Source organism: Rhinopithecus roxellana, chromosome 10 (assembly GCF_007565055.1).
Source record: "Rhinopithecus roxellana isolate Shanxi Qingling chromosome 10, ASM756505v1, whole genome shotgun sequence".
In the NCBI taxonomy this organism is placed as follows: Eukaryota; Metazoa; Chordata; class Mammalia; order Primates; family Cercopithecidae; genus Rhinopithecus; species Rhinopithecus roxellana.
In genome coordinates this window covers 88,744,487-88,767,658 of record NC_044558.1, presented here as the reverse complement: position 1 = coordinate 88,767,658, position 23,172 = coordinate 88,744,487, and the positions used below count along the sequence as shown (strand labels likewise).

General features: G+C 44.0%; 1 protein-coding gene across 5 annotated transcripts in view; it reads left to right on the top strand.

Moving 5' to 3' along the window:
* FBXW8 (F-box and WD repeat domain containing 8) overlaps nt 1–23,172 on the top strand; it is a 122,013-nt gene that overhangs the window by 60,865 nt on the left and 37,976 nt on the right. For all 5 annotated transcript variants that reach the window (XR_004059569.1, XR_004059570.1, XM_030938891.1 and 2 more), the window contains exons 6-7: nt 17,367–17,563; nt 20,614–20,820. Coding sequence is in view for 3 of the 5 variants with exons in the window: in XM_030938891.1 (XP_030794751.1) it covers nt 17,367–17,563; nt 20,614–20,820 (404 nt within the window). In the remaining 2 variants the exon portion in view is untranslated. The remainder of the gene's footprint in view (nt 1–17,366; nt 17,564–20,613; nt 20,821–23,172) is intronic.

Sequence of the window (23,172 nt, the reverse complement as noted above, 5' to 3'; positions counted from 1 at the left end):
ATATAATCAGGGATCCTCAGCATTTCTCTTTTCTATATCTTGCTGTTTGTCTTCGAGCTATTCCCTGCAACCTCCCCTTTTCTTAAAATAAAAAAAAAAAATGCATGATGATGAGTATCTAGTCTTTGGTATTTTGTTTCCAAAGGATCTTTTTTTTTTTTCCAAAACAGAGTCTCACTCTGTTGTCCAGTCTGGAGTGTAGTGGTACAATCTCAGCTCGCTGCAACCTCCGCCTCCCAGGTTCAATCTATTCTCCTGCCTCAACCTCCTGAGTAGCTGGGATTACAGGCATGCACCAACCACCAAACCGGCTAATTTTTCTTTTTTTTTTTTTGGTATTTTTATTAGAGATGGCATTTCACCATGTTGGCCAGGCTGGTCTCAAACTCCTAGCCTCAAGTGATCTGCCCCCGCCCAGCCTCCCAAAGAATACTTTTTAAAGAATAGTGTAGCCATTTTATTTTAAAATGTCAACATTTACAAACATGCCAGAAATTACGTTTTTGCCACTACTTACAACTTATGACAAAAAAATTTTATCGGTTTCATATATAAAATGGGAAAAGAAGGCCTTGTTTTTCAAAATCATTTCAGGAGGTAATCAAAAAATCTGAAGAGCACTGGTCTGGAAGGCAGGTGGCCATGTGAGTCTCTGTCTCAATCGGGCTCTTGTGATCCACGTGATCCACTCTGTGGGCACAGGGGAGGGAGACCCAAGAGCCCCATCCCAGACATCAGGGGCCTTGTGGCAAAACCATCTATTTGTTGGGGAGATTTACGTTGGCATCTGAAGGCCCAAGTGAGATGTTAGACTGTGGTTTCTGTCTTCTCATTCTTATTTGGCTTTAAGTAACTCAGAACCGACTGTCGTTTCGCCATAATCTAAATCTTTATGTAAACTTTTTTCCCTGCTTTTTATTTGAGCCATTTATTACTTATCCTTGAAAGGGAATTAATTGATAATATAATTTAAATTTTTTTTTGAGGATTTGGAATGAGATTTCTAAAGGCTGCAAAATATCATCACTGGAATTTTCACCGTAGATCTGAGAGGACACTTAGTCTGCAGTGTGACTGTTGAAAACGTTTGTAAAACACAGATTAAGGTATTTTTACTTTTGTTAGTGATGGTCTTTCAAATGGTTATTCTTAAAAAACTCTTTTATTGTGAAAAATTCAAAATATACAAAAATGGAACGAATAGCATGATGCACCCCCATGTACCCATCACTCAGCTTCAACAGTGATCAATTTTTTTTAAATCTACTACCACCCAGTCCACTGATTCCCCACTCCCCTCCCTAGAGGCATCTACTACTACCAATGTCTGCTGATCTCTTCCAGATAGAGTCTATATTATGTTATATCGGTTATAGAGAAAATTGGCCTCAGTCTGAGTCTGCGCACACAGTGATGTCTCTTTCACATTACCTGCCCTCTGGAACTTTCCCTTGTAGAAGCTGGTCTTAATTCTTTGCCTTCTCCATCAATCTGTTTTTCCTTGATGCTAACTGGAAATTCTTCTATCTAGTCACATTGTCCTAGTCTTAACATACACTATTTGCCTCCTTTTCAGTCTGCTGTCCCGTCATTTTTCATTCTTTTTCAAGTGTTCTTTCTGCTTTGAATTTGAGAGCTACTAAATATATTCAATCTTACTTCCTCTTCTCTTGACTCAGTTTCTACTTTGGTGATCTCGCTGCTTTGTTTATGCCCTAACCAGTCGCCTCCTCCACAAGCCTATTCAGATTCTTTTACTTGTCGATCTAAAATGCAGCTTCCAGAATGTTTTCTGTTTATTTTCTGCCTTAGGCAACAGAGCTGTAGAGCTGTGGTCAGCGGGAATGCAGGATGGCATGCCACGGTAGCTGCAGTGACAAGAAACTTCAGCTTTTTCCTTTTCATGACCCTCGTGGTTTAGCTGTTCTTTGTGACCCTTGTCTACACTGATACTAATCTCCCACCGGCACCTCTTCCATGAAGAGCAAAAACTTCTTTTGTCCTGTCCAACTTTATGCTAGCTTTATGTCTCTGGCCTGATTTCAGAGTGGCGATGTGTGGATTTAATGAACAAAGAGGTACGTGTTAAGTAAGTGCTATGGGTATATTTAAAATTTTTGTCAAAATGCCTTTTTCTTTGTTGCAGAATTTCTTTTGACTCCTGCTTAATTTCTGATAGGCAGGTGTCTATTTACATGGTGGAAACTGAGATTGCCAGCTGTCTATAAATAGTCAACTTCATTCAGTATCTCTGAACACAGTTAATTGATCCTGTCTATTTAACGATCATGAAGTTGACACCAAGCTTCAGGTGTTTATTGTGCAAGCTCAAGAGGATGGGAGCTCGTGGCTGAAATAATTTCTAATCAAGAAACCACTAAAGACCACAAGACCAGCTCTGTAGTTCCAGAAGGGACTAGTCTATGGCCTTCAAAACTGTTAACCTGTTTTAAATTTTGTGGTGCACGGAAAAGATCAAAGGGGAGGGAGGAGTATACCAATTGTGTTTTTTTCCAAAACCAGTTCAGCAGTTATTTACCTTTCAGGCAATTAACATAATTACCATTATGCTAAAAAGTAATTTTGGAAAGTTCTGCCCTGAGCTCTTACGACTCCACCGGGACAGTTTTCGTTGGGACTTATCTTTTTGATGGAAGCTTAATTGCAATTTTGGCTTTGTGCACACAAACAGAAGCAGCTAATTGTTTAGGCAAATAGCAGATTAATTTAAATATGCATCCCTAATAAAACAAAAATGGTATCCATTATGGTCCTTGTTCCCATGACGAAGAATATAAATATTCTGTGCAAGTACCATTAGACGGAGGTCTTAAGGATTGTCGACATTATTTCACAGTGGTAGCACTTTCCAGATATCGAGTAATCTTTACAAAAGCTAACATAAATCAGTTTAAACTCATTTAGATCCCATTTCCACTATGTGCAGTTTCATTACCACACTCTGGCTGGCCTCCTTAGGGAGGTGGGAGGGGCCTGCTGCAAACTGGCATGGGTGCCCATCCACAGCTGCTGAGCAGGCTTTATGTCTCCTCGAAAGACTGGCCATCGTTACTCATGTCATCGTTAATGGCTGTTCCTAGTCTAGGCTGAGCTCAGAGTTCCTTCAGCCTGGCTGCTGCTTGTCAAGGTGGAGGGTCCTGAGCCCAGGGAGCAGGTGGGACTGCCAGGCCCTGCCCCTTCTCCTTTGTTAGGCCAGTGGCCCTCACTTGTCTTCTGGATGTTTCAAGAGACCCAGTTTCTTCTTTTGTCTGCATCCTTTTCCTGTTTGTTATGAGTGAAACAGTGTTGTTGCGATCCCAGCACTACTCAGAATTAATCATCTTTTATCCAGCTACTGAGGTTTGGTCAGGAAGGAAGAAAAACACTTGCTTGTTCTGTTTCTCTAGGGGCAAAACCGGGGCTATACACTCCGGCCTTCAGGATGATGCCTGGTGCAGGGAATGGCAAAAAAAAAAAAAAAAAAAAAAAGACTTGCTGCTTATGCTGTTGTGCCCGAAGTCGCGAGACCTCAGTAAGTGACCACCAGAGTCCAGAGTCAAAGCCAAATAGCCGGGGTCGCTTTATTACGAGTTTGAACCTGGACCTCTCCGCTTTATACAATGGCAGGTAAAGAGAGAGGCCCGGGCTGCTGTTTTAGGGTTTCTTTTATAGCGAGGTACAAACAAGTCACAGAGAAACAGTAGTTACAAGCTTATTATTGGTTAACATTTAAAGTTGAACATTCGGCAGTTTCTGGCTGGTTCCCGCCTTTTTCGCAACCTCAAACGGCTGGGGGTTTTCCAGATAAGTTGTTTGTGTAAGCCCGGGGGGTGGTCACATGCATGTATGTTGCAACCTCAAACGGCTAGGGGTTTTCTAGATAAGTTGTTTGTGTAAGCCCGGGGGGTGGTCACATGCATGTATGTTTAGAATTTTTCCCTTAGGGGCTTTCTATCTCATTCCCCCCTTTTAGTTGTGTCTTCAAGAGCCAATCTTGGGTCTTATATGTCTGTTTCAATTGTTTTATTGATGATGGGTTGATATTGTGTTCTAAGGACCATTAACTGGACAGTGTTGATTCTGTCTTTGACAAAGTTTATTATTCTGTTTAGTATGCATGGCCTTATGGTGAGGAGGAGGAGTAGGCTTAGCAATGGTCCTGCTAGGGGCATTGAGAGGGAGTACATGGGGGAGCTCCACCAACTATCAGCTGCGGAATTGAATTTTTGTTTTTGTAGTTCTAGGCTGAGTTTGTGTAGCTGTTGGACCCGCGTCTCTACTAACCCAGATTCATTTATGTAAAAACAGCAGTCTTCTTTGAGAAAAAGGCAAGTTCCCCCTTTTCGGCAGTAAGCAGGTCTAGGGCGCGCCGATTTTGCAAAGTAACTTGGGCGAGGGAGGTCAGTTGCCTTTGTAATGAGGCTAGGGATTCGGCTGAAACTTCCATTGCTGTGGAGAATTGTTGGGAGAGCTTAGTGGTAGTAACGAGAGCGTGGCCTAGGGCTCCTCCTGCTCACCCTGCCGCTATTACAAATGTGGTGAGTGAGACACCGGCTACTAAGGGAAGAAATACAGCCCTTTTTGTCTTGAAGGAAGGCACGTAGTCTCCTTCTAGATATTCAGCAGGGGTTCGCAGGGTTAGTTGGGGAACTATTGTAACGGGGAGACATAGGAGGCTCTTAGTGGCCTGAACAGTGAGATTTTTATATAGAGTTCTATTACACCAGAAGAATGAGCCATGAGGGGCTTACAGAGTGGAGTTGGGAGGAGAGGTTATGTTGCAAAGGGAGGTGCTAGCGTTTGAATAGCAAAATAAAACCTGTGTTTGTTCGGGGTTTAAGAACAAAGGAACATCTGAGATGGGGGAGGATCCTTGGCTGGAAGTTGTTAGGGAATTATTGAAGGGGGCTGGGAGCGGGACGGCCGTCAGGGGTGGCTGTCCTAGGGTAGCGCAAAAGAAACATGCAGAGAGGTTTCCTAGACCGGTGGCGTTCTCGAGAAGTAACCCCTCCCTCGGCAGAGATAACCAGGAGAAAGGGCGGGAGGAGGTTAAAGTGGAGAGTTGTTTGTTTAGTTCTGTTTCCTGTTTCTGAATGTTAGCGTGGAGGGTGGTTTGGATCTGAACAAGTGAGCGCCATAGATAGAGGCGGCTGCTAGGCCACTTTGTCCTAGATGTCATGTACATGGCCCCCTTCTGTTGGGAGGTCTAACGGGAGTCCTAGGGATCCCAGATAACCTATGTGTAGCCTGTGGCAGTTTTAAAAAATTATGGGAATTCTACACTTAGCTCGAGAGGGTTTCTGAGGCCGTGAGAGTCTTGACAGTGTGGATTTTACATGAGCTATAGGGGCAACCGACGCTTTGTTCAACCCATGTGTTTTTACAATAGGGGATTTGTTGGTCAAAGAGAAAGCAAATAGCTGGGGTGACTTTTCCCGGTTGTGCCTGGAAATCAGTAAAATTAACATAGATAGGAGAGCTACAACCTTGAGGGGGGCAATCAGCTGTGGCCAGAAGATGGCCTTGTACCTGTGTCTGAGCGTAGTTGGTCCAATTCTCTGTCAGGAAAAAACGCCAGGCAAACGGGGATGAAGCCTGCTGTGCTTGGATTTTCCAGCTGAAGGCCCGCAAAAGCAAGAGCGTCACAAAGGAGATGGACACCATAATTACGGTTGTTGACGGCGCAGGGTGAGTTTTAAAGGATTGTCTTTAGTCCGGTCAATTGTCCAGGCTGCGGTTTTCTCTGTGGAGGGCCCGACGAAGTCTGAGAGGAGGTCCACTGGCTTGGCGTGGGTGTAGTGGATCCAGGCAGCGATTCCTTCTACCTTGAGTGCTGTTGGCGTGGTTAGGATCACCTGGAACGGCCCTTTCCACCTTGGTTCTAAGGTTTCTTGTCGGTGTCGCTTGATGAGAACCCAGTCTCCTGGCCGGATCTGGTGTGGAACGGTTGGAGGTCCTGTTTTGTATAGTTCTCTTAGTCTAGGCCAGATTTCTTCATGAATTTTCTGTAAGGCTTGTAAGGAAAATAAGAGTTCAACACCATCATCGACATCAGATTTGATGAGATTGTCTTTTAGGTTAGGGACAATAGGGGGAGGTCTGCCATACATTATTTCATAAGGGGTGAGACCTAATCTGTAAGGGGAGTTTCTTGCCCTGAACAGGGAGTAGGGGAGAAGGACTACCCAGTTAGCGCCAGTCTCCATGGTCAATTTAGTTAGGGTCTCCTTTAATGTTCTGTTCATTCTTTCTACCTGTCCTGAGCTTTGGGGGCGATATGCACAATGTAATTTCCAATTTGCCCCGAGAATGGAAGCCAGACCTTGACTTACCTTGGCGATGAAGGCCGGCCTGTTGTCTGACCTTATCATAGCTGGGAAGCCATACCTGGGCAAGATTTTTGTAGGATTTTCTTGGCTACGACTTGGGCAGTTTCCTTTTTGGTTGGGAAGGCTTCTGTCCATCCTGAAAGAGTATCTACAAAAACTAGTAGGTATTTGTATCCATATTTTCCTGGTTTTATTTCAGTGAAGTCAATTTCCCAATAGGCCCCAGGTCTATTTCCTCTTTGTCTTTTTCCAGTGGTTTGGGGTTGGTTTCCTGCATTATTGAGTTGGCATACTACACAATTTTTAGTCACTTGTTCAACTTTTTTAGAAGCATCTCTGATTTTTAGTTTTGAGTGTCTTATTAAGTCCAATATTCGCCTTGAGCCTAAATGGGTACTATGATGGATTCATTCTAGTACCCGTTGTCCTAATTTGTCTGGGAGAATAATGTTGTTTTTACAGTCTTTCCACCACTTGTCGTGATCTGAGCCATAGGGAGCTCGTTTATCCACTGGAGGTCGCTCTCTGAGTACTCCGGGTTAGAGGGTAGCTCTGGGGGCCCTGAGTCAAGCAGCTGAAGGGCTAGGAGCTGTGAAGGGGTTTGAGCCCCATTTTTAGCAGTCTGATCAGCCAGGTTATTTCCCCGGGAGACCATGTCAGTTATTCTTTGGTGTCCTGGACAGTGGACAATCGCCAGTTTTCTGGGTTCCCAGAGGGCAGCTAATAAGGCCGGGATTTCGTTTTTGTTTTTAATGTGTTTTCCTTCTGCCGTGAGGAGCCCCCTTTCCCTATATATTGCTCCATGTATGTGAGCGGTGGCAAAGGCATATCGGCTGTCAGTATGTACCGTTAGTTTTTGGTCTTTCCCCAATTTTAAGGCCTGAGTCAATGCCACCAGTTCAGCCTTTTGGGCCGACGTTCCCGGGGGCAAGGGTTCTGCCCAAATGACTTTGGTTTCTGAGGTTACCGCCGCTCCCGCGTACCTTTGTCCTTGGTAGACGAAACTGCTTCCATCGGTGAACCAGACGAGGTCAGCGTCTGGCAGTGGCCGGTCCTGTAGGTCTTCTCTGACTCCGTGTACCTGGGCCAATATCTCGGAGCAGTCGTGGAGTGGGCTCTCCAAGTCCGGATTTGGCAGTAGGGACGCGGGGTTTAGGGCCGTTGGGGGCATGAAAGTTATTCTGAGGGGGTTTAGTAGCCGTCCCTGGTAGTGGGTGAGCTGGGCATTGCTAAGCCACCGATCAGGTGGCTGTCTGAGTACGCCTTCAATGGCACGTGGGGTAGTGACCTGTAATTCTTGGCCTATGGTCAGTTTATCAGCGTCTTTGACCATTAAGGCAGTGGCCGCGATTACCCGGAGGCAAGGAGGCCACCCAGCAGCCACCGAGTCCAGTTTCTTCGACAAATATGCAACCGGTCTCCGCCAAGGACCTAAATACTGAGTCAATACTGCTTTGGCTACACCCCGGCTTTCGTCCACGTATAGGTGGAATGGCTTGGAGACATCAGGGAGTCCCAACACAGGGGCTGATAGCAGAGCAGTTTTGATTTGTTGGAAAGCCAGCTCAGCCTCTTCTGTCCAATTAAAGGGCTGCTGCTCTTTTGTTGCCTGGTATAGTGGTTTAGCCAATTCAGCAAAGCCCGGTATCCAGAGTCTACAGAACCCTGCCGACCTCAAGAACTCTCTTACTTGTCGTGTTGATTGGGGTCTAGGGATACGTAGAACAGTCTCTTTTCGGGCATCCGTCAACCAGCGTTGCCCCCCTTTAAACAGGTATCCTAGGTAGGTTACCTCTGATTTGCAGATTTGAGCCTTCTTTGCCGAGGCTCGGTAGCCTAGATCTCCCAAAGCCTTTAGGAGGCCTTCGGTTCCTTGTAGGCAGGCCTCTGGGGATTCAGCTGCTATTAAAAGATCATCAGCATACTGTAAAAGAGTGATCTCAGGGTGCTGTCGCCGGTACTCACCCAGATCTTTGTGGAGGGCCTCGTCGAACAGAGTTGGGGAGTTTTTGAATCCCTGTGGTAGCCTGGTCCACGTTAGCTGGCCATTTATGCCCCTCTCGGGATCTGTCCATTCGAATGCAAAAAGTTCCTGACTCTTAGGGGCTAAAGGCAGGCTGAAAAAGGCATCTTTTAAATCCAGGATGGTGTACCACTGTTTTTCAGGGCTTAAGGTGCTTAAGAGGGTGTATGGGTTTGGCACAGTGGGGTGAATGTCCATGACTCTTTTGTTGACTTCTCTTAGGTCTTGTACTGGCCTGTAATCTTTACTGTTAGGTTTGCGTACCGGCAGCAACGGGGTGTTCCATGCTGAGTGGCAGGCGCGTAGAACTCCCTGATCTAGGAGCCGGCAGATGTGTGGTGTAATACCTTCTCTGGCTTCTAGGGGCATCGGGTACTGCCGTACCCGAACAGGATCCGTCCTAGGTTTAACTTCAACAAATATGGCAGGACGGTGTTTTGCCAGTCCCAAACCTCCTGTTTCTGCCCAGGCCTCTGGGAAGCGCTGTAGTCAGGGGCCGATATTCTGGTCAGGAGGTGCCGGTTCCTGATGGAGTCTATGCTCATTTTCTAGGGCAATTGTGAGGACAGATATTGGCTTGTCTTGAGAATCGGTTACTTTGGGGCCCCCGGTTGGAAATGGATTTGGGCTCCCATTTTTGTCAGCAGATCTCTCCCTAATAGAGGACAAGGGCTCTCGGGAATAACCAGGAAGGAGTGGGTTACCTCTCCCGTTCCCAGATTTACAGTTCTTTGAGTTGTCCAAGGGTATCTTTTAACTCCTGTGGCCCCTTGTACCCAGGATAAGTTATTAGATAATTTTCCGTAAGGCTTGACCAAGACTGAATGCTGTGCCCCGGTATCAACCAGAAACTGAACCGGGGATCCCTCCACTTGTAGAGTTACCCTAGGTTCGGGGAGGGGGTCCGAACCCCGTCTTCCCTAGTCATCTTGGGTTACTAATATTGATGAGGCCTTGGGCTGCCATTGTTCTTGCCCCAGTTGGCGCTGTTTTTTCTTGGGGCAATCTTTTACCCAGTGACCCGTTTCCTTGCAGTATGCACATTGATCTTTCTTTAAGTTGTGTCTAGGAGTACGCTTGGGTTGGGCGCCCTCTGACTGTAACTGTTCTTTCTGAACTACTGCGGCTGAGACTTTGGTCATTTTTTCAGTGGCCCTAATCTGTCTCTCTTCTGGGAGATCTCTATTATTGTATACTTTTTGGGTGATTCGGAGGAGGTCCTGGACTTGTTTTCCCTCTAGATCTTCTAATTTTTAGAGTTTCTTTTTAATGTCCGGAGCTGCCTGATTTACAAAAGACATGACAACAGCTGCCTGGTTTTCGGGTGCCTCTGGGTCCATGGGGGTAAACTGTCTAAAGGCTTCCATCAATCTTTCTAGATAGGTAGCTGGGCTTTCTGTTTTTCCCTGTAACACGGAATATACCTTGGCCAAATTGGTGGGCTTGCGAGCGGCAGCCCGGATACCCGCCATTAGAGTCTGGCGATAAACGAGTAGCCTTCCCCTACCTTCTGCCGTGTTGTAGTCCCATGCAGGTCTGGTCAAGGGAAAGGCAGCATTAATGAGGTCAGAGTTGGCAGTAGGTTGGCCGTCATCTCCCGGAACCAGTTTTCTGGCCTCTACCTGTGTTCTTTCTCGTTCCTCTGTTGTGAACAAAATTCTGAGGAGTTGTTGACAATCATCCCAGGTTGGTTGATGGGTAAACATAACACTGTCTAAAAGAGCTGTTAAATCTTTAGGGTTATCAGAAAACCGAGCATTCTGGGTTTTCCAGTTGTACAGGTCACTAGTGGAGAATGGCCAGTACTGGAGTCTAGGGTTGCCCGTGTCATCGGGGGGTCCTATTTCCCTCAGGGGGAGAGCCACAGTGGAATCAGGGGGGCGTGAGCTTATTTCCCGTTGAGCGCATCCGTGTGGCCGCCCCGCTGGCCCCCCAGAGTTACTTTCACTTTCGACGGCCCCAGCTGCAGCAGCAGCTGCTGCTTCCCGCTCTTCGAGGTCCCCTGGGGGAGCTGGGGGCTGAGGGCCAGGAGGGGGATGATAAGGCGGGGGTTCTAAAAGCAGGGGATCCTGACTGCCTTCTAACACAGGGGGTGGGGGAGCGGACGGTGTTTTTGGCCTACGGGGGTGTTCTGTCGACTGTACGGCCAGAGCCCTACATGGCTCTGGCGTCAGCACAAAAGGAGTTAGCCAAGGGGGTGGGTTTTCCACAAGGTCTTGCCACACCGGGACGTAAGGGATCTGATCAGGATGTCCTGACCGCCCCGGCAGGAAAATTTTTGATTTTACCTTAATGATAATGGGGAGACAGAAGGTCCCCTCAGCTGGCCACCCTACACCGAAGGTGGGCCATTCCGAGCGGCAGAAAGTTACCAATTTCCCTTTTCTGAGTTCTATGCTAAGGTCATGGCCCCTTGCCTTAACATCTTTAAAGTTATTTATAAGAATGGAGAGTGGAGGACTCTAGCTATTACCCATGGTAGTAGAATCCTAGAGATAGAGAAAAGAGAGATATAGAAAAAAGAGATAGAGAAAAGAGTAAAACCAGAAGTATTGTACTCTTTTTTTTTTTTTTTTCCTGCCAAGTAGGTCCTGAAAAATGAAAGTAAGTTAAGTAATTAACATAACAATAGTCGCCAGCACGTCTCGGGTTTAGCTCCCGATCAGAACCAGATGGGCTAATAAATACAGAGCCCCAGACGGGTGCCGGGGGACGTCTCCCACCGGCCCCTGGTGGCTGTCTTACAGCGCGTCCGCCAAGACTATGCCGACCACTGATAGAGACGGCGCGGGATTTTTCCGGATGACACAGAGACTACAGACAACACAGAGACTCAAGCCGGCCGACTTACCGAATCTGCTCACAGCGACGACCCGTTGACCTGGGGTCTGGTGGGCTTAGGGGAATCCCGGACGAGCCCCCAAATGTTGTGCCCGAAGTCGCGAGACCTCAGTAAGTGACCACCAGAGTCCAGAGTCAAAGCCAAATAGCCGGGGTCGCTTTATTACGAGTTCGAACCTGGACCTCTCTGCTTTATACAATGGCAGGTAAAGAGAGAGGCCCCGGCTGCTGTTTTAGGGTTTCTTTTATAGCGAGGTACAAACAAGTCACAGAGAAACAGTAGTTACAAGCTTATTATTGGTTAACATTTAAAGTTGAACATTCGGCAGTTTCTGGCTGGTTCCCGCCTTTTTCGCAACCTCAAACGGCTGGGGGTTTTCCAGATAAGTTGTTTGTGTAAGCCCGGGGGGTGGTCACATGCATGTACGTTGCAACCTCAAACGGCTAGGGGTTTTCTAGATAAGTTGTTTGTGTAAGCCCGGGGGGTGGTCACATGCATGTATGTTTAGAATTTTTCCCTTAGGGGCTTTCTATCTCAATGCCACTGCTAAGAAACCAAGTAGAACCTCCCTTTGTGTTTGCTGAGACTTTTCTCTTGTTTTACCTTGGCCTACTGTGCAGGAGAGAGATTGTAGAGACCATTGCCGGGGCGGGGGCCGGTGGGGGGAGGTGTCTCCTTGCCCTGAGGTCCGTCCTCAGGCCCTTGCCAGGTGGGCATGTTCATAGTATTTGAGTTAGTCTTTTGGCCTCAGCTAATTGGATGAGGGATGGGGTGTCAGTCCTGGGGGAAGCTGATTCATGGACTGGGATGGGCTGGCTGGGACTCAGACTTTGTTGCATGCTTGGAGTAGAAGACTTCCTGGAATGGGGACACCACCCTTTCTCCATGTACCCAGGGATGAGAGAAAGCTGGTTTCCAAAGGGAAGAATGAAATAGAATTGCAGAGAGAAACAGAGATAAGATCTGTGGTGCACACAAGTTGTATACACTACCTTGGTTCTGCATGTCTTCCTGGTTCCTGCTTCTGATCCCTTATCACCTCCAGCTGTACTTCCTGCCCTTGGGCTCCATGAAATAGCCTCATTCCAGTTTCCTTTTTGTGTTTAAGCCAGTTTCAGTGGGTTTCGTACAACCAAATGTTTCGATGTTGAAACATATGACAAGCATTCAGCAAACCTTTATTGATGTATAGCCACATCCAGCACTCTGAATTCCCTACCGTAGGGCATAGAGAGGGAAAAGGACACAGTCTGGCCACTTCACAAATTCACACAGTGTCAGGAGCCAAATCCATTTCATTGCTAGGTCTGCAGTATGATAAAACTTGACCTTTCAAATGAGTTTACATCAGATAAAAAAGTACCTATTTGAGAAGTGAATTTCCTTGGCTCTGATGGACATTGACTACTTCTTCCTTAGTAGTTACGCAATAAATGTGGACCTGGTTCAAGTTAAAACATCTAGAAAAGTTTGCTGCTCCTTTTCTGGGGTCTTAAAATAGTGTGACAGCATGACCAAAAGTTAAGCTTATTCACTGTTCCATTGTGCTTTGTGTATATCTCTCTGTGATAACTATGTTTTATAATTTATTAAATATTTGTTTCTCTCCAGTGTATGTTTTGTGAGAACAGGTATCCTTTCAATTCTTATGTCACTAAAATGTTGGCTCCATCAGTCAGGGACTTTTCTTGTTTTATTTTTATCACAGTCTTGTGAACTCGTAATAAAGCGACCCCGGCTATTTGGCTTTGACTCTGGACTCTGGTGGTCACTTACTGAGGTCTCGCGACTTCGGGCACAACATTTGGGGGCTCGTCCGGGATTCCCCTAAGCCCACCAGACCCCAGGTCAACGGGTCGTCGCTGTGAGCAGATTCGGTAAGTCGGCCGGCTTGAGTCTCTGTGTTGTCTATAGTCTCTGTGTCATCCGGAAAAATCTTATCACAGTCTAATAAATAACATCATTTATTATTTTTATCACAGTCTTATTCACTGTGATACCCCAGTCCCTGGAATAGTGCCTTGGTACAAAACAGGGAGCTCCGTAACCACCTGTTGAATGTATTACTGCATTGATTCCTTTTTGGCTAAATGTAGCTGATGATAATCAGCCACACTATTATAGAGCATTCTTATAATTCAGTTATTCACTATTCAAGTCCTTGCAGTTTTGAGATTATAAAAGTAGCCATGACATAACTGTAGTAACTGATAAATTGACCATTTATAAAATCAGCTTTCACTCAAACACCCCTCCCTGTTAGGTTCTGTATCTATTCCTGCCCACTCTGCCCATATGCTTTTGGGGCAGATATCCAACAATACAGTTCAGAAGTGAAATTGCATACCCTGCAGAAGCTGCAGGACTTTGTGATGTTGAAAGTGACAGTGAAAGAACTAGAAGTGGTAATTACATGGATAAATAGAAATGGCTTTTTAAATTATTTAAATATCTTTAAAAGATAATTGCCTGCTTATGCAAAAGTAATAACAATGTATGTAAGGTTTACAAGATGTACGAATAAAAAGTTTGTAACATGTAGAAATAAAAAGTATGACAATAATAGCACAAAGGCTGGAAGGGAAGAAACAGAAGTATGCTGCTGTGAAGTTTTATTATTTTAACTGAGAGTCTCACTCCGTCACCCAGGCTGGAGTGCAGTGGCACGATCTCGGCTCACTGTAACCTCCGCCTCCCAGGTTCAAGCAATTCTCGTGCCTCAGCCTCCTGAGTAGCTGGGATTACAGGTGCCCACCACCATGCCTAGCTATTTTTTGTATTTTTACTAGGGATGGGGTTTCACTTTGTTGTCTAGATTGATCTTGAACTCCTGACCTCAAGTGATCTGCCCACCTCAGCCTCCCAAAGTGCTGGGATTACAGGCATGAGCTACCACACCCAGCCTAAAGTTCTTATATAACATGTGAAGTGATACAATATTACTTGCAGGTAGACTGTGATAAGTTAAAGACTTCTGTTAAAATCCAAAAGCAACCTCTAAAATAACAAAGCGTTTTGGCTAACAAGCCAACAAAGGAATTAAAATGGAACAAAACACATTTAGTTATCCCAAATACTCAATCCAAAAAATAAAAAAGGCAATAAAAGAGGAGAAAAGGGAGCAAAGAACAGATGGGATAAATTTTAAAAATTAGCGAACTGGTAGATTAAACTCAACCTTATCAATAATCACAGTAAATATAAATTATTTAAACACCCCAATTAAAAGCAAGACCAACTGCACGCTGTCTACAGAAAACCCAGTTTCAATATATAAAGACACAAGCGAAAAAATGAGAGAAGTTCTGCTAACACTAATCGAAAGAAAGCTGGTGTAGCCATGTCACTCTCAAAGTGGATTTCAAAGCAAAGACTATAATAACCAGGGATACGGAGGGACTTTGCCTATGATAAAGAATCAACTCATCAAGAGGACATAACAATCCTAAATGATTTTGCACCTAAAAATGATGTTGAAGGACTGTGCACGTGATATCAGCCCCCGACAAGTGAGGACCTGACCAAGTGCGACACTTTATAATTGAAGCAGGGGAAACTGAAAAAGATGACAACACGACAGTCTTTCAGGAGAGAAAGATTTGACCATTAAATTGATGGAGCCCTGGAATGTTTTTTCCCCCCGAAAAGGCCCTTCTCAGGATAGCTCTGTGCAACTCAACCTTGTGGTGAAGGATGTTTTATTGCATCAAGTTCTGTTGGGAAAATGATGCCAACAAAACCAATACTTGATTAATAATGAAAAATGTGTTTATAGATAAACTCCATGTGTGCTTAGAGTGAGCTGTGGTTAAATAGCTTCCATGCTTGGCAGCGCCCAGGGTGAGTTTGATGGTGTATGTCAGTTACTCATTGAACTCATAGTTACTTTATGCACTTACAAAGGCAGCCACTCATCCTGCACTTTTCCAGCTAAATTCCAGCCCAGCTTCATGACATACCAAGTGGGTTTGGACCAAGTTGTTTAACTGCTCGGTGCTTCTGTTTCTTTTCTGGGAGAGGAGTAAAATGGTGCTCCTCCCAAGATGGAAGTGAATGCCCAGTGAGAGGAGACATATGAGTCTCTGAAGGCTCAGAAGCTCTGTGCAAATGGCAGTGTTTTTTTCTCTTTACTGTTGTGATGTCTCAAAACAAATGCAAACAAATGCAATGCAGTGTTTGAAGGAAGCCCATGTTAAGAGCAGACATCTTGGCATGGGAGAGCTGATCTCCTATCTGATGTGTGGAGCCACTGGCATTTTCTGCAGCATATTTTTCTCTTCTGAGTCAGGATGGAAAGAATTTGCCAAAATAATTGCCAGGGGAATGTGTTGTGGAACCTTTTGTGATCGGCTTATCCCACAAGTTTATCATAATTCTTAAGAGTACACTGTGTTTTAGATGCGAAGCAACATTTAGCTTGAAGAAGGCTCTGCTTTTGTTTATAATTGCTTACTTAGCCTACTGACAGTTTGAAAGTCTGGCAAAGCAGCCCAAAAATATTATTTTCTTTCAATTCTCTATATTTATTTAGTGCTGAATGATCCTTTATAGTAAGATCCTAAACTCAAAGCATTTATGGTTTAAAGACAAAGTAGAAGGCAAGAAAAAAGAAAGATAGGAAGATACACTGCCAAGAGAAGAAAAACAAAAAGCTTGGTCTGTTCTAGATAATAGGAAGTTACAGTAAATAGAGCTAGATTTATGGATGAGCAGTAGAAGGGAAATTAACATTGATAGATTAAATATGTTTTGTAACACAACAGGAACTATAGACTGCATAAAAATAAAAGACAGAAAGGATTGGTCCATCTTCAGTGCTTCGTGTGGCTAGTCTCCTTTCATCTGCCCCACAGTCCTATTTGTAGGTAATGTTGCCTTCAGCTTTACAGAAAGGCAAACAGGCTCAGAGCTGTTAAGCAGCGCCCCTAAGTCCGTCAGCTAACAAGTGCTGGAGTTGGATTTGACCTCAAATAGCCACAAACTCTGTTATCTCCACACATTTATTTCTTGATGAATTTTGAAAAATTGAATCAATTGGAATTGGAGCAAGGCAGTAACCAGCCTCATGCAGAGAGTAATTATTTTCTTGGGTAAATCTTCGAATTGAAGGAAATAGCTTGAGAATGATAAAATGAAATTATTTGTGAGGAAAGGAGAATCAATGACATGCTAAGTACAGAAAAGCTTATCTGACTGGTAGAAAAGCATAAGTTCCTGTAGACCACTGGTCCTAAACTCCAGTGGACATCCCCAGAGTTGCTGGTGCCCGACAGTCTGCATTTGTAATAAGTTGCCACATGGTACTGATGCTACCGGTCTGGAAACCACCCTGGAGAAATTTGGTGACATGGCCAGTGTGTGAAAGAGGAATTAATCTGGGTAGCAGCATTCCAGCTACTGGGAGAAGAGTGGAAAATTGGCATTTTTGACAAGTGTGGGATATTGAAGCACATGTTTTAGAGCTGTGCAAAATAAAGCGCTGCTGCTAACAGAGACTAGGAGAATGGTGCTGAGGAAGGATGTAAAATACAGGCTGAGCATCCCTAATCCAAAATTCCAAAATGCTTTGAAACTTTTTAAGCACTGACACGATGCTACATGTAGGAAATTTTACATCTAACGTTATGTGATGGGTTGGTAGCCAAAACTTTGCTTCATGCACAGAATTATTTAAAATATTGCATAGACCAGGTACATTGGCTCACACGTGTAATTCCAACACTTTGGGAGGCAGAGGCAGGAGGATTGCATGACCCCAATAGTTCAGAAAACCAGCCTGGGCAACATAGTGAGACTGTGTCTCTACAAAAAATTAAAAATTAGCTGGGTATGGTGGCACACACCTGTAGTTCTGTCTATTTGGGAGGCTGAAGCAGGAAGATCACTTAGGTGCATCAGTTCAAGAATGCAGTGAGCTATGATAGCGCCACTGCACTCCAGCCTGGGCGAAGAGTGAGACACTGTTTCTAAAAAATAAAAAAGTAAAATATTGTATAAAATTACCTTCAGGCCATGTGCGTCAGGTGTATATGAAACATAAGTGATTTCGTGTTTAGGCTTGGGTCTCGTTTCCAAGGTATCCCCTTTAAAAAATTTTCCTTTATGTTGCGTGTTTTTAAAATAATTGAACATATTAAGTAAATTAAAATTGTTACCTTTTCTTGCTGCATAGGGTTTCTTAATATTTGGGATTTAAGGACCGGAAAGTACCCTGTTCATCGTTTTGAACATGATGCAAGAATACAGGCACTAGCCCTCAGCCAGGACGATGCAACTGTGGCCACAGCCTCTGCTTTTGATGTTGTGATGCTGTCCCCCAGTGAGGAGGGGTACTGGCAGATAGCTGCGGAATTTGAAGTTCCGAAACTGGTGAGCTTTTTAGTCTGGTCATTTTATTTTCTGTTCTTAGAATCTCTGGGTCTAATATAAGCATGTACTAATGGCATTGGTAACTCCCATTCACTCAGAGCTTCCTGTGGGCCTTACATCCATAAATCTAACTATAGCCTTACAAAATAGGTAGTAGCGTTTTTCCCATTTACCAAGAAGTCACTTCACTGCTTAGAGCAGTGAACTGGCTTGCCCCAGCTCTCAGAGATAAGAAGTTGTGATTCAAACCTTAGGGCTGACTTCAGGGTCAGAGCTGCTCATCACTGTGGTTCCTTGGCCTTTTTCAGACTAACACGGTGGAATCCTACCCTTGGGAATTGACGATCAGTTTCTGACCTAATATATAAGCGAGAATGAGTTCAGTGGTGTTATCCCAGTCCATATGCGAAGGAAGGTTCCATTCCTACACTTCCTTCATCCCAAGACTGTCTCACCTGAAATTGAAAGTAACTCCTGAGTGAAGACAGATTTAAGTCAGTGTCAGTGGGGTAGCCATGTTCCAGGATGTCACCTGTGCAGTTCAGCCAGCCTTAAGAATTCTTTATGTCGAGCTTATTTCTGAGTTCATTTATACAGGAACCTCTATATTTGTAGAGTGGGAGATAATTTGGTGCTAAGAAGGAAGTTCTCAAATCTGTCTATGCTGAGTTTGGATTTAATTTAAACAAATTTGATTTTGGCACTGGTAGGAGAGTGAGCCGAAAAGCCAACACTGAGTGATGAATTGAGGGCCTGACCTGGAACCAATCTTGTTCCTCCCTCTTCCTCTCTGGTGGAAATCTTAGACTAGAATAACTTAGAAAGCCATGGCATCACTGCTTCACCTCCATGAGCATCTGCACTTTGGATATAGTGCTCCCCCAAGATGGCCTGATGATGTCAACTCATCTGGGCTTTATTAGAAAAATGTGAAAGTATATTTCTGTTCTCAAAACTTCCAAAGTACTATTTAGTCTGTGATTAAAGAATACTGTAGACCAGCAATCACTATATGGACCCAGATACTTAAGATGCCAGTTTCTCTGTAAAGTGCAAATCCTGCCTTGGCAATAAGGTGGCATCCTGGCACAGACTGGAAGCTTTTTGAAATAGTTTATAGCCCCCAGCAAATGGCACCACCAGTGTCAGTCTCAGCCTCTTGGTCTGTCAGAAAGCCAACACGGAGATAAAGTTAAAGGGCTAGACAGAGGATGTCCGTTGTAGGAAAATAAGAAATGATTTGGAGGAGTGAGAGGAACAAAGCAGCCATTGTCTGAGGCGGGTTTTATGCATGGTTTAGGAATTATTTTTCACTTTGAGTGAAAGGTTCCCACAAAATGCTCTGAGTATCTTTGGAAAAGGCACCCCTGGCCCGAAGAGCCAAGCCAGTTTTGTCTTGTCCATATACGCCCCTGAATGGCAGTGGCAGTGTTCCCAGGTCTGCGATATTAGCCTAGAGCGGCTGTCCTTTGTGATGGACCTGCTGCTTGTGAAGCTGGGCCCGAGGATTAGGAGAGTCCCCCGGATGTTGACGCTCCCTCCAGCTCCTCTGGACGGTGTTCCAGAGGCCGGCTTTGAACTCTTTGGCGTATGGTCAGGGCAGCGCTGTCCTTTCACACTGTGGATTTTCATAATTACACAGCGTGGCTCACCTTCCATGTGTCCTCTCGTGATTTACTCGAAGAGGCGAAAGCCTGTTGGGAACAGCACTGTGGAGAAATGGGCCGCCTGTGAATGGACAGAATCAAATTATTCTTGAAAAGTGCGGAGAAATGGGCTGCCTGTGGATGGACAGAATCAAATTATTCTTGAAAAGTGCATCTCAGACATTAGAGAAAGTGCCGGTGGTGACACATTCAGGACTGGGGAGCAGGGTGGGTAGAAAAATGTGTTTGTAGATCCCTTCCTTACCCTCTGGTGGCCAGATGGACCCTGATGACATTGAAACCAGGAGACAGCAGATCACTTGGATATTTTGAACCTTTTGGCCACACATTTTGGCACAAATGTTAAAATATTCTTTCTTGCGAATTTGGAACTGAGTGAATGTTATTTATTCAGTTTCTTGTAAAAACAAACAAACAAACAAAAAAACCACACACACAAAACAAAATAAAAAAAACCAACCTTTTATTTTTTGAATTGCTGTTACACCCCCATGGTTCAGAATTTAAAAGACACAATAAGGCTGATGGTGGGAAATCTCCGCATCTCGTAATCCACTTCCCTCCTTGAAGGCAGCCATTGTTAGTAGATTTATGGATGTGCGAGTCAAGCGTGTGGTGTACTTTCTCTGCCCCCACCTTGTACACATTCAGCAGGTGAGGTTACCTTACTCATCTTGCATCCTTGCTTTACCCGCTAAGTTTATCTTGGAGAATCATCCCATTTGTTTCGTTTTATAAAGAATGTTTTCATGCTTCCCTCTATGACTGCATGGTATTCCAGTGTATAGATACACTAAGTTACTTAATTAGTCCCTTAGTAATGGGTGTTTCTGTTTTTCTAATTTTTAGCTAAGACACAATTGTACTACAGTTCATGAATAACCTTGTATATAATCATTTTTTATATTTGTGAGTTTATTTGTAAGTAACTTGTAGAAGTGGATGTCCTAGGTCAGAGTGTATGTTCATTTGGTATTTTGATAAGAGTTGCCAAAGTTCTCTTGATAGAAGCTGGACAAGATTTATGTCCCCATCAGCAATAAGTGGAATCCAGAAACATGGAACATGGTTTTCCCCTCCTTCACTTCCAGCCTAGGGTATTATCAGATTTCTTGATCTTTACCGATATGAAAGATGAAGCATCATATTTCGATGAATTTTCATTTTGTATTTCTCTTTTTAGGCGTGTCTTATGTTTCTCTTACACTGAACATCTTTTCTGTTGTGTAAGAGCTGTTTGTGTTTCATTTCCTGTGGGTGTTTCATTTGCCCATCTTTTTCTGTTGGGTTGCTGGCCTTCACATTGATGTGTAGGTTGAATTGCATATTTTTGACCAAGTCAGGATGAATTTGTGGGACTAAGCAACTCTTATCTTTTAACAGGTTCAGTACCTTGAAATAGTTCCAGAAACTGGAAGGTACCCTGTGGCAGTAGCCGCTGCTGGAGATCTGATGTACCTGCTCAAAGCCGAAGACTCTGCCAGAACCCTCCTTTACGCCCACGGCCCGCCTGTCACATGTCTAGACGTCTCTGCCAACCAAGTTGCTTTTGGTGTACAGGGCCTGGGATGGGTGTACGAAGGAAGCAAGGTACACAACTAGCAAGATGTAAATTAACAAAAAAGAACATAGATTTATTTTTTAGAAGGGAATTGAAAAATTAAAGCTCTTCAGTATTTTTCCATATATATCAGGGCAGTATATAAGCATGGTCAAAAAATTCAAAGAATTTCAAAAGGATTGAAAATGAAAATTAATCATTTTCTTTCTCCTCCCTTCCCCCAACTTCGCTGCATAGAATAAACTGTTAACAGTTTCGAGATATCCATCTAGAAAAATGTAATGCATATATAAGTACATTTGTATACTGAAAACATACTGTTGTAGAGATGGGATCACAGTATACATAGTGTTCTGTACCCAGCATTTTTACTCCATAATGTGCCTTGGGGAGAGCATTCCATGTCAGCTCTTACTAACTCTCCCTCCCTAGGATTCCAGCATATGCTTCTAGCTCATAGCCTGTTTAGCCAGGCGCCTCACTGGTGGGCGTTTAGCTTGCTTTCACTGTGTTGGCTGCTAAAGCAATGCTACAATGCATATTGCAGCTTGCAGAAGTCCTTGTATATATAGTGTATCTCTAGGATGTGTACTTCAGATAATGATGGACATTGCCAAGTTGCTTTTCTAAAAAGGTGCATCAGAATTCACATTCTTACCAACAGTGCATACAAGTGCCTTCTGAAACTCTGAGTCAGAAGCAGGAAGACAGGTTTTTAATGGAAATTCTTTGAGTGATGACTAAATTTTATCACTCCCTAGCATCTTACTATCCTGACTGTAGGCCAAATACTTGGTCTAAGAGCTGATTTATAGAACTCTCCCTATCAGTGGGACCAAGGGGGAGAGAGAGAAAGTTTTTATTTCTTTTTTTTTTTTTTTTTCCAGTTTCCCTGCTCCTGACCCTTTCTGTCAGTTGGTGGGATTCCTGCGAAGGAACGTGTCTGGGCCAGCAGACCCTGTGTGACTGTTAGTAGGTTCCTTAACCCTCTTTATGCCTCAGTTTCCTCATTTGTAAAATAGAGCTCATAATAGTGCCTGCTTCTTAGAGTTGTAGGATTAAATGAAAAGCCATATGTAAAGCTTGAGGCATGGTGTCTGGCACATGAGAGCTCACGATCTGTTGGCTTCTGAACCTCCCGTTATTCCTCCCACCCATAGTTGGATTCCAGCCTCTGGTGGTGCTTTCTTTTACGTCTTATTTCCTCCATGTGTTTGACCTGTAAGGTCAAATATCATTTATGTAGGTGTGATTGGTTTTGCAACCCAGTAAATGGTCAAGAATGGAAGCATCTTGGATCCCAGTGATACATTCTTCATCCAGGAAGATAGACTAAGCGTAGACGCTGTATGTGTGGCGTCCTATCATCCCACTGTAAAAAGGCCTCCCCTTATGCTGCAAACTTGGTGTGCAGTTTGGTTGGGGCATCTCCATTGTGTCCTAGCTGGAAGATGTGTCATGATATAACTCCTGAGTTTTGTCTTCCAGCTCAGGAGGGAAGGAGCAGGAATTGGTTTCTTAAGGCAGTTTCCTTTCTTGTGCTCTAAAAAAACTTTCTTTTCCCATCCCTGGTGAGCTCATTTGTTGAGAGAGGAGAGACCATTTGCTTTCTAATTTTTCATCTGGTATGCTTTCAAGTTTGTGTTATCTCATTTATTTTTAGAGCTCTCAGTATAGAGAGGTGATAGTTATATTCAGTACTAGTCTGGTTTAAATTTTTCCTACTTTTTATAAATGTTTTATCGGGTAGGTCCTTTTTCTCTTTGACTTATCTGAATGGATTTATTCCTGTAGTAATACAGTTGTAATGGGTACATTTGAGAAACTACTTAAAGGGGCAGTTCAGCACAAGGATCCTTCAGATACAGATGTAAGGCAGTGGGGTTTTTTTGATTCCTCTCAAAATTTCCAACCCAACTGAAAGCATTAACTGTAAGAATCAGCTGATTAATACATTAATTTTATGAAAAATCCTTGGTTAAAAATGTATAGTCCCTGGCTGGGCACGGTGGCTCACATCTATAATCCCAGCACTCTGGGAGGCCAAGTCAGGAGGATGGCTTGAGGCTGGGAGTTTGAAAACAGCCTGGGCAACATAGCGAGACTCTGTCTCTACAGAGAAAAAAAAAAAAAAGTATAGTCCCTCAAATGACTTGTAAGCTAGTATTTTCGTTGGTGTTTTAAAATTAGGAGTGGAAATAAATTTGCTACAAGAATGTTTCTAAAATGTCTCTTTGGAAGCTAACAGTAGCATTTAGTCATCCAAATATGTTGTGAGCACAGCACCAACCCTCCAAACACTCGTGTGGGTGAATGGCTGCTTGTTAGTAGTGTTGGTAATAACTTTGTGTTGAGATGTTTCTCCAACAGGAATGCCACCC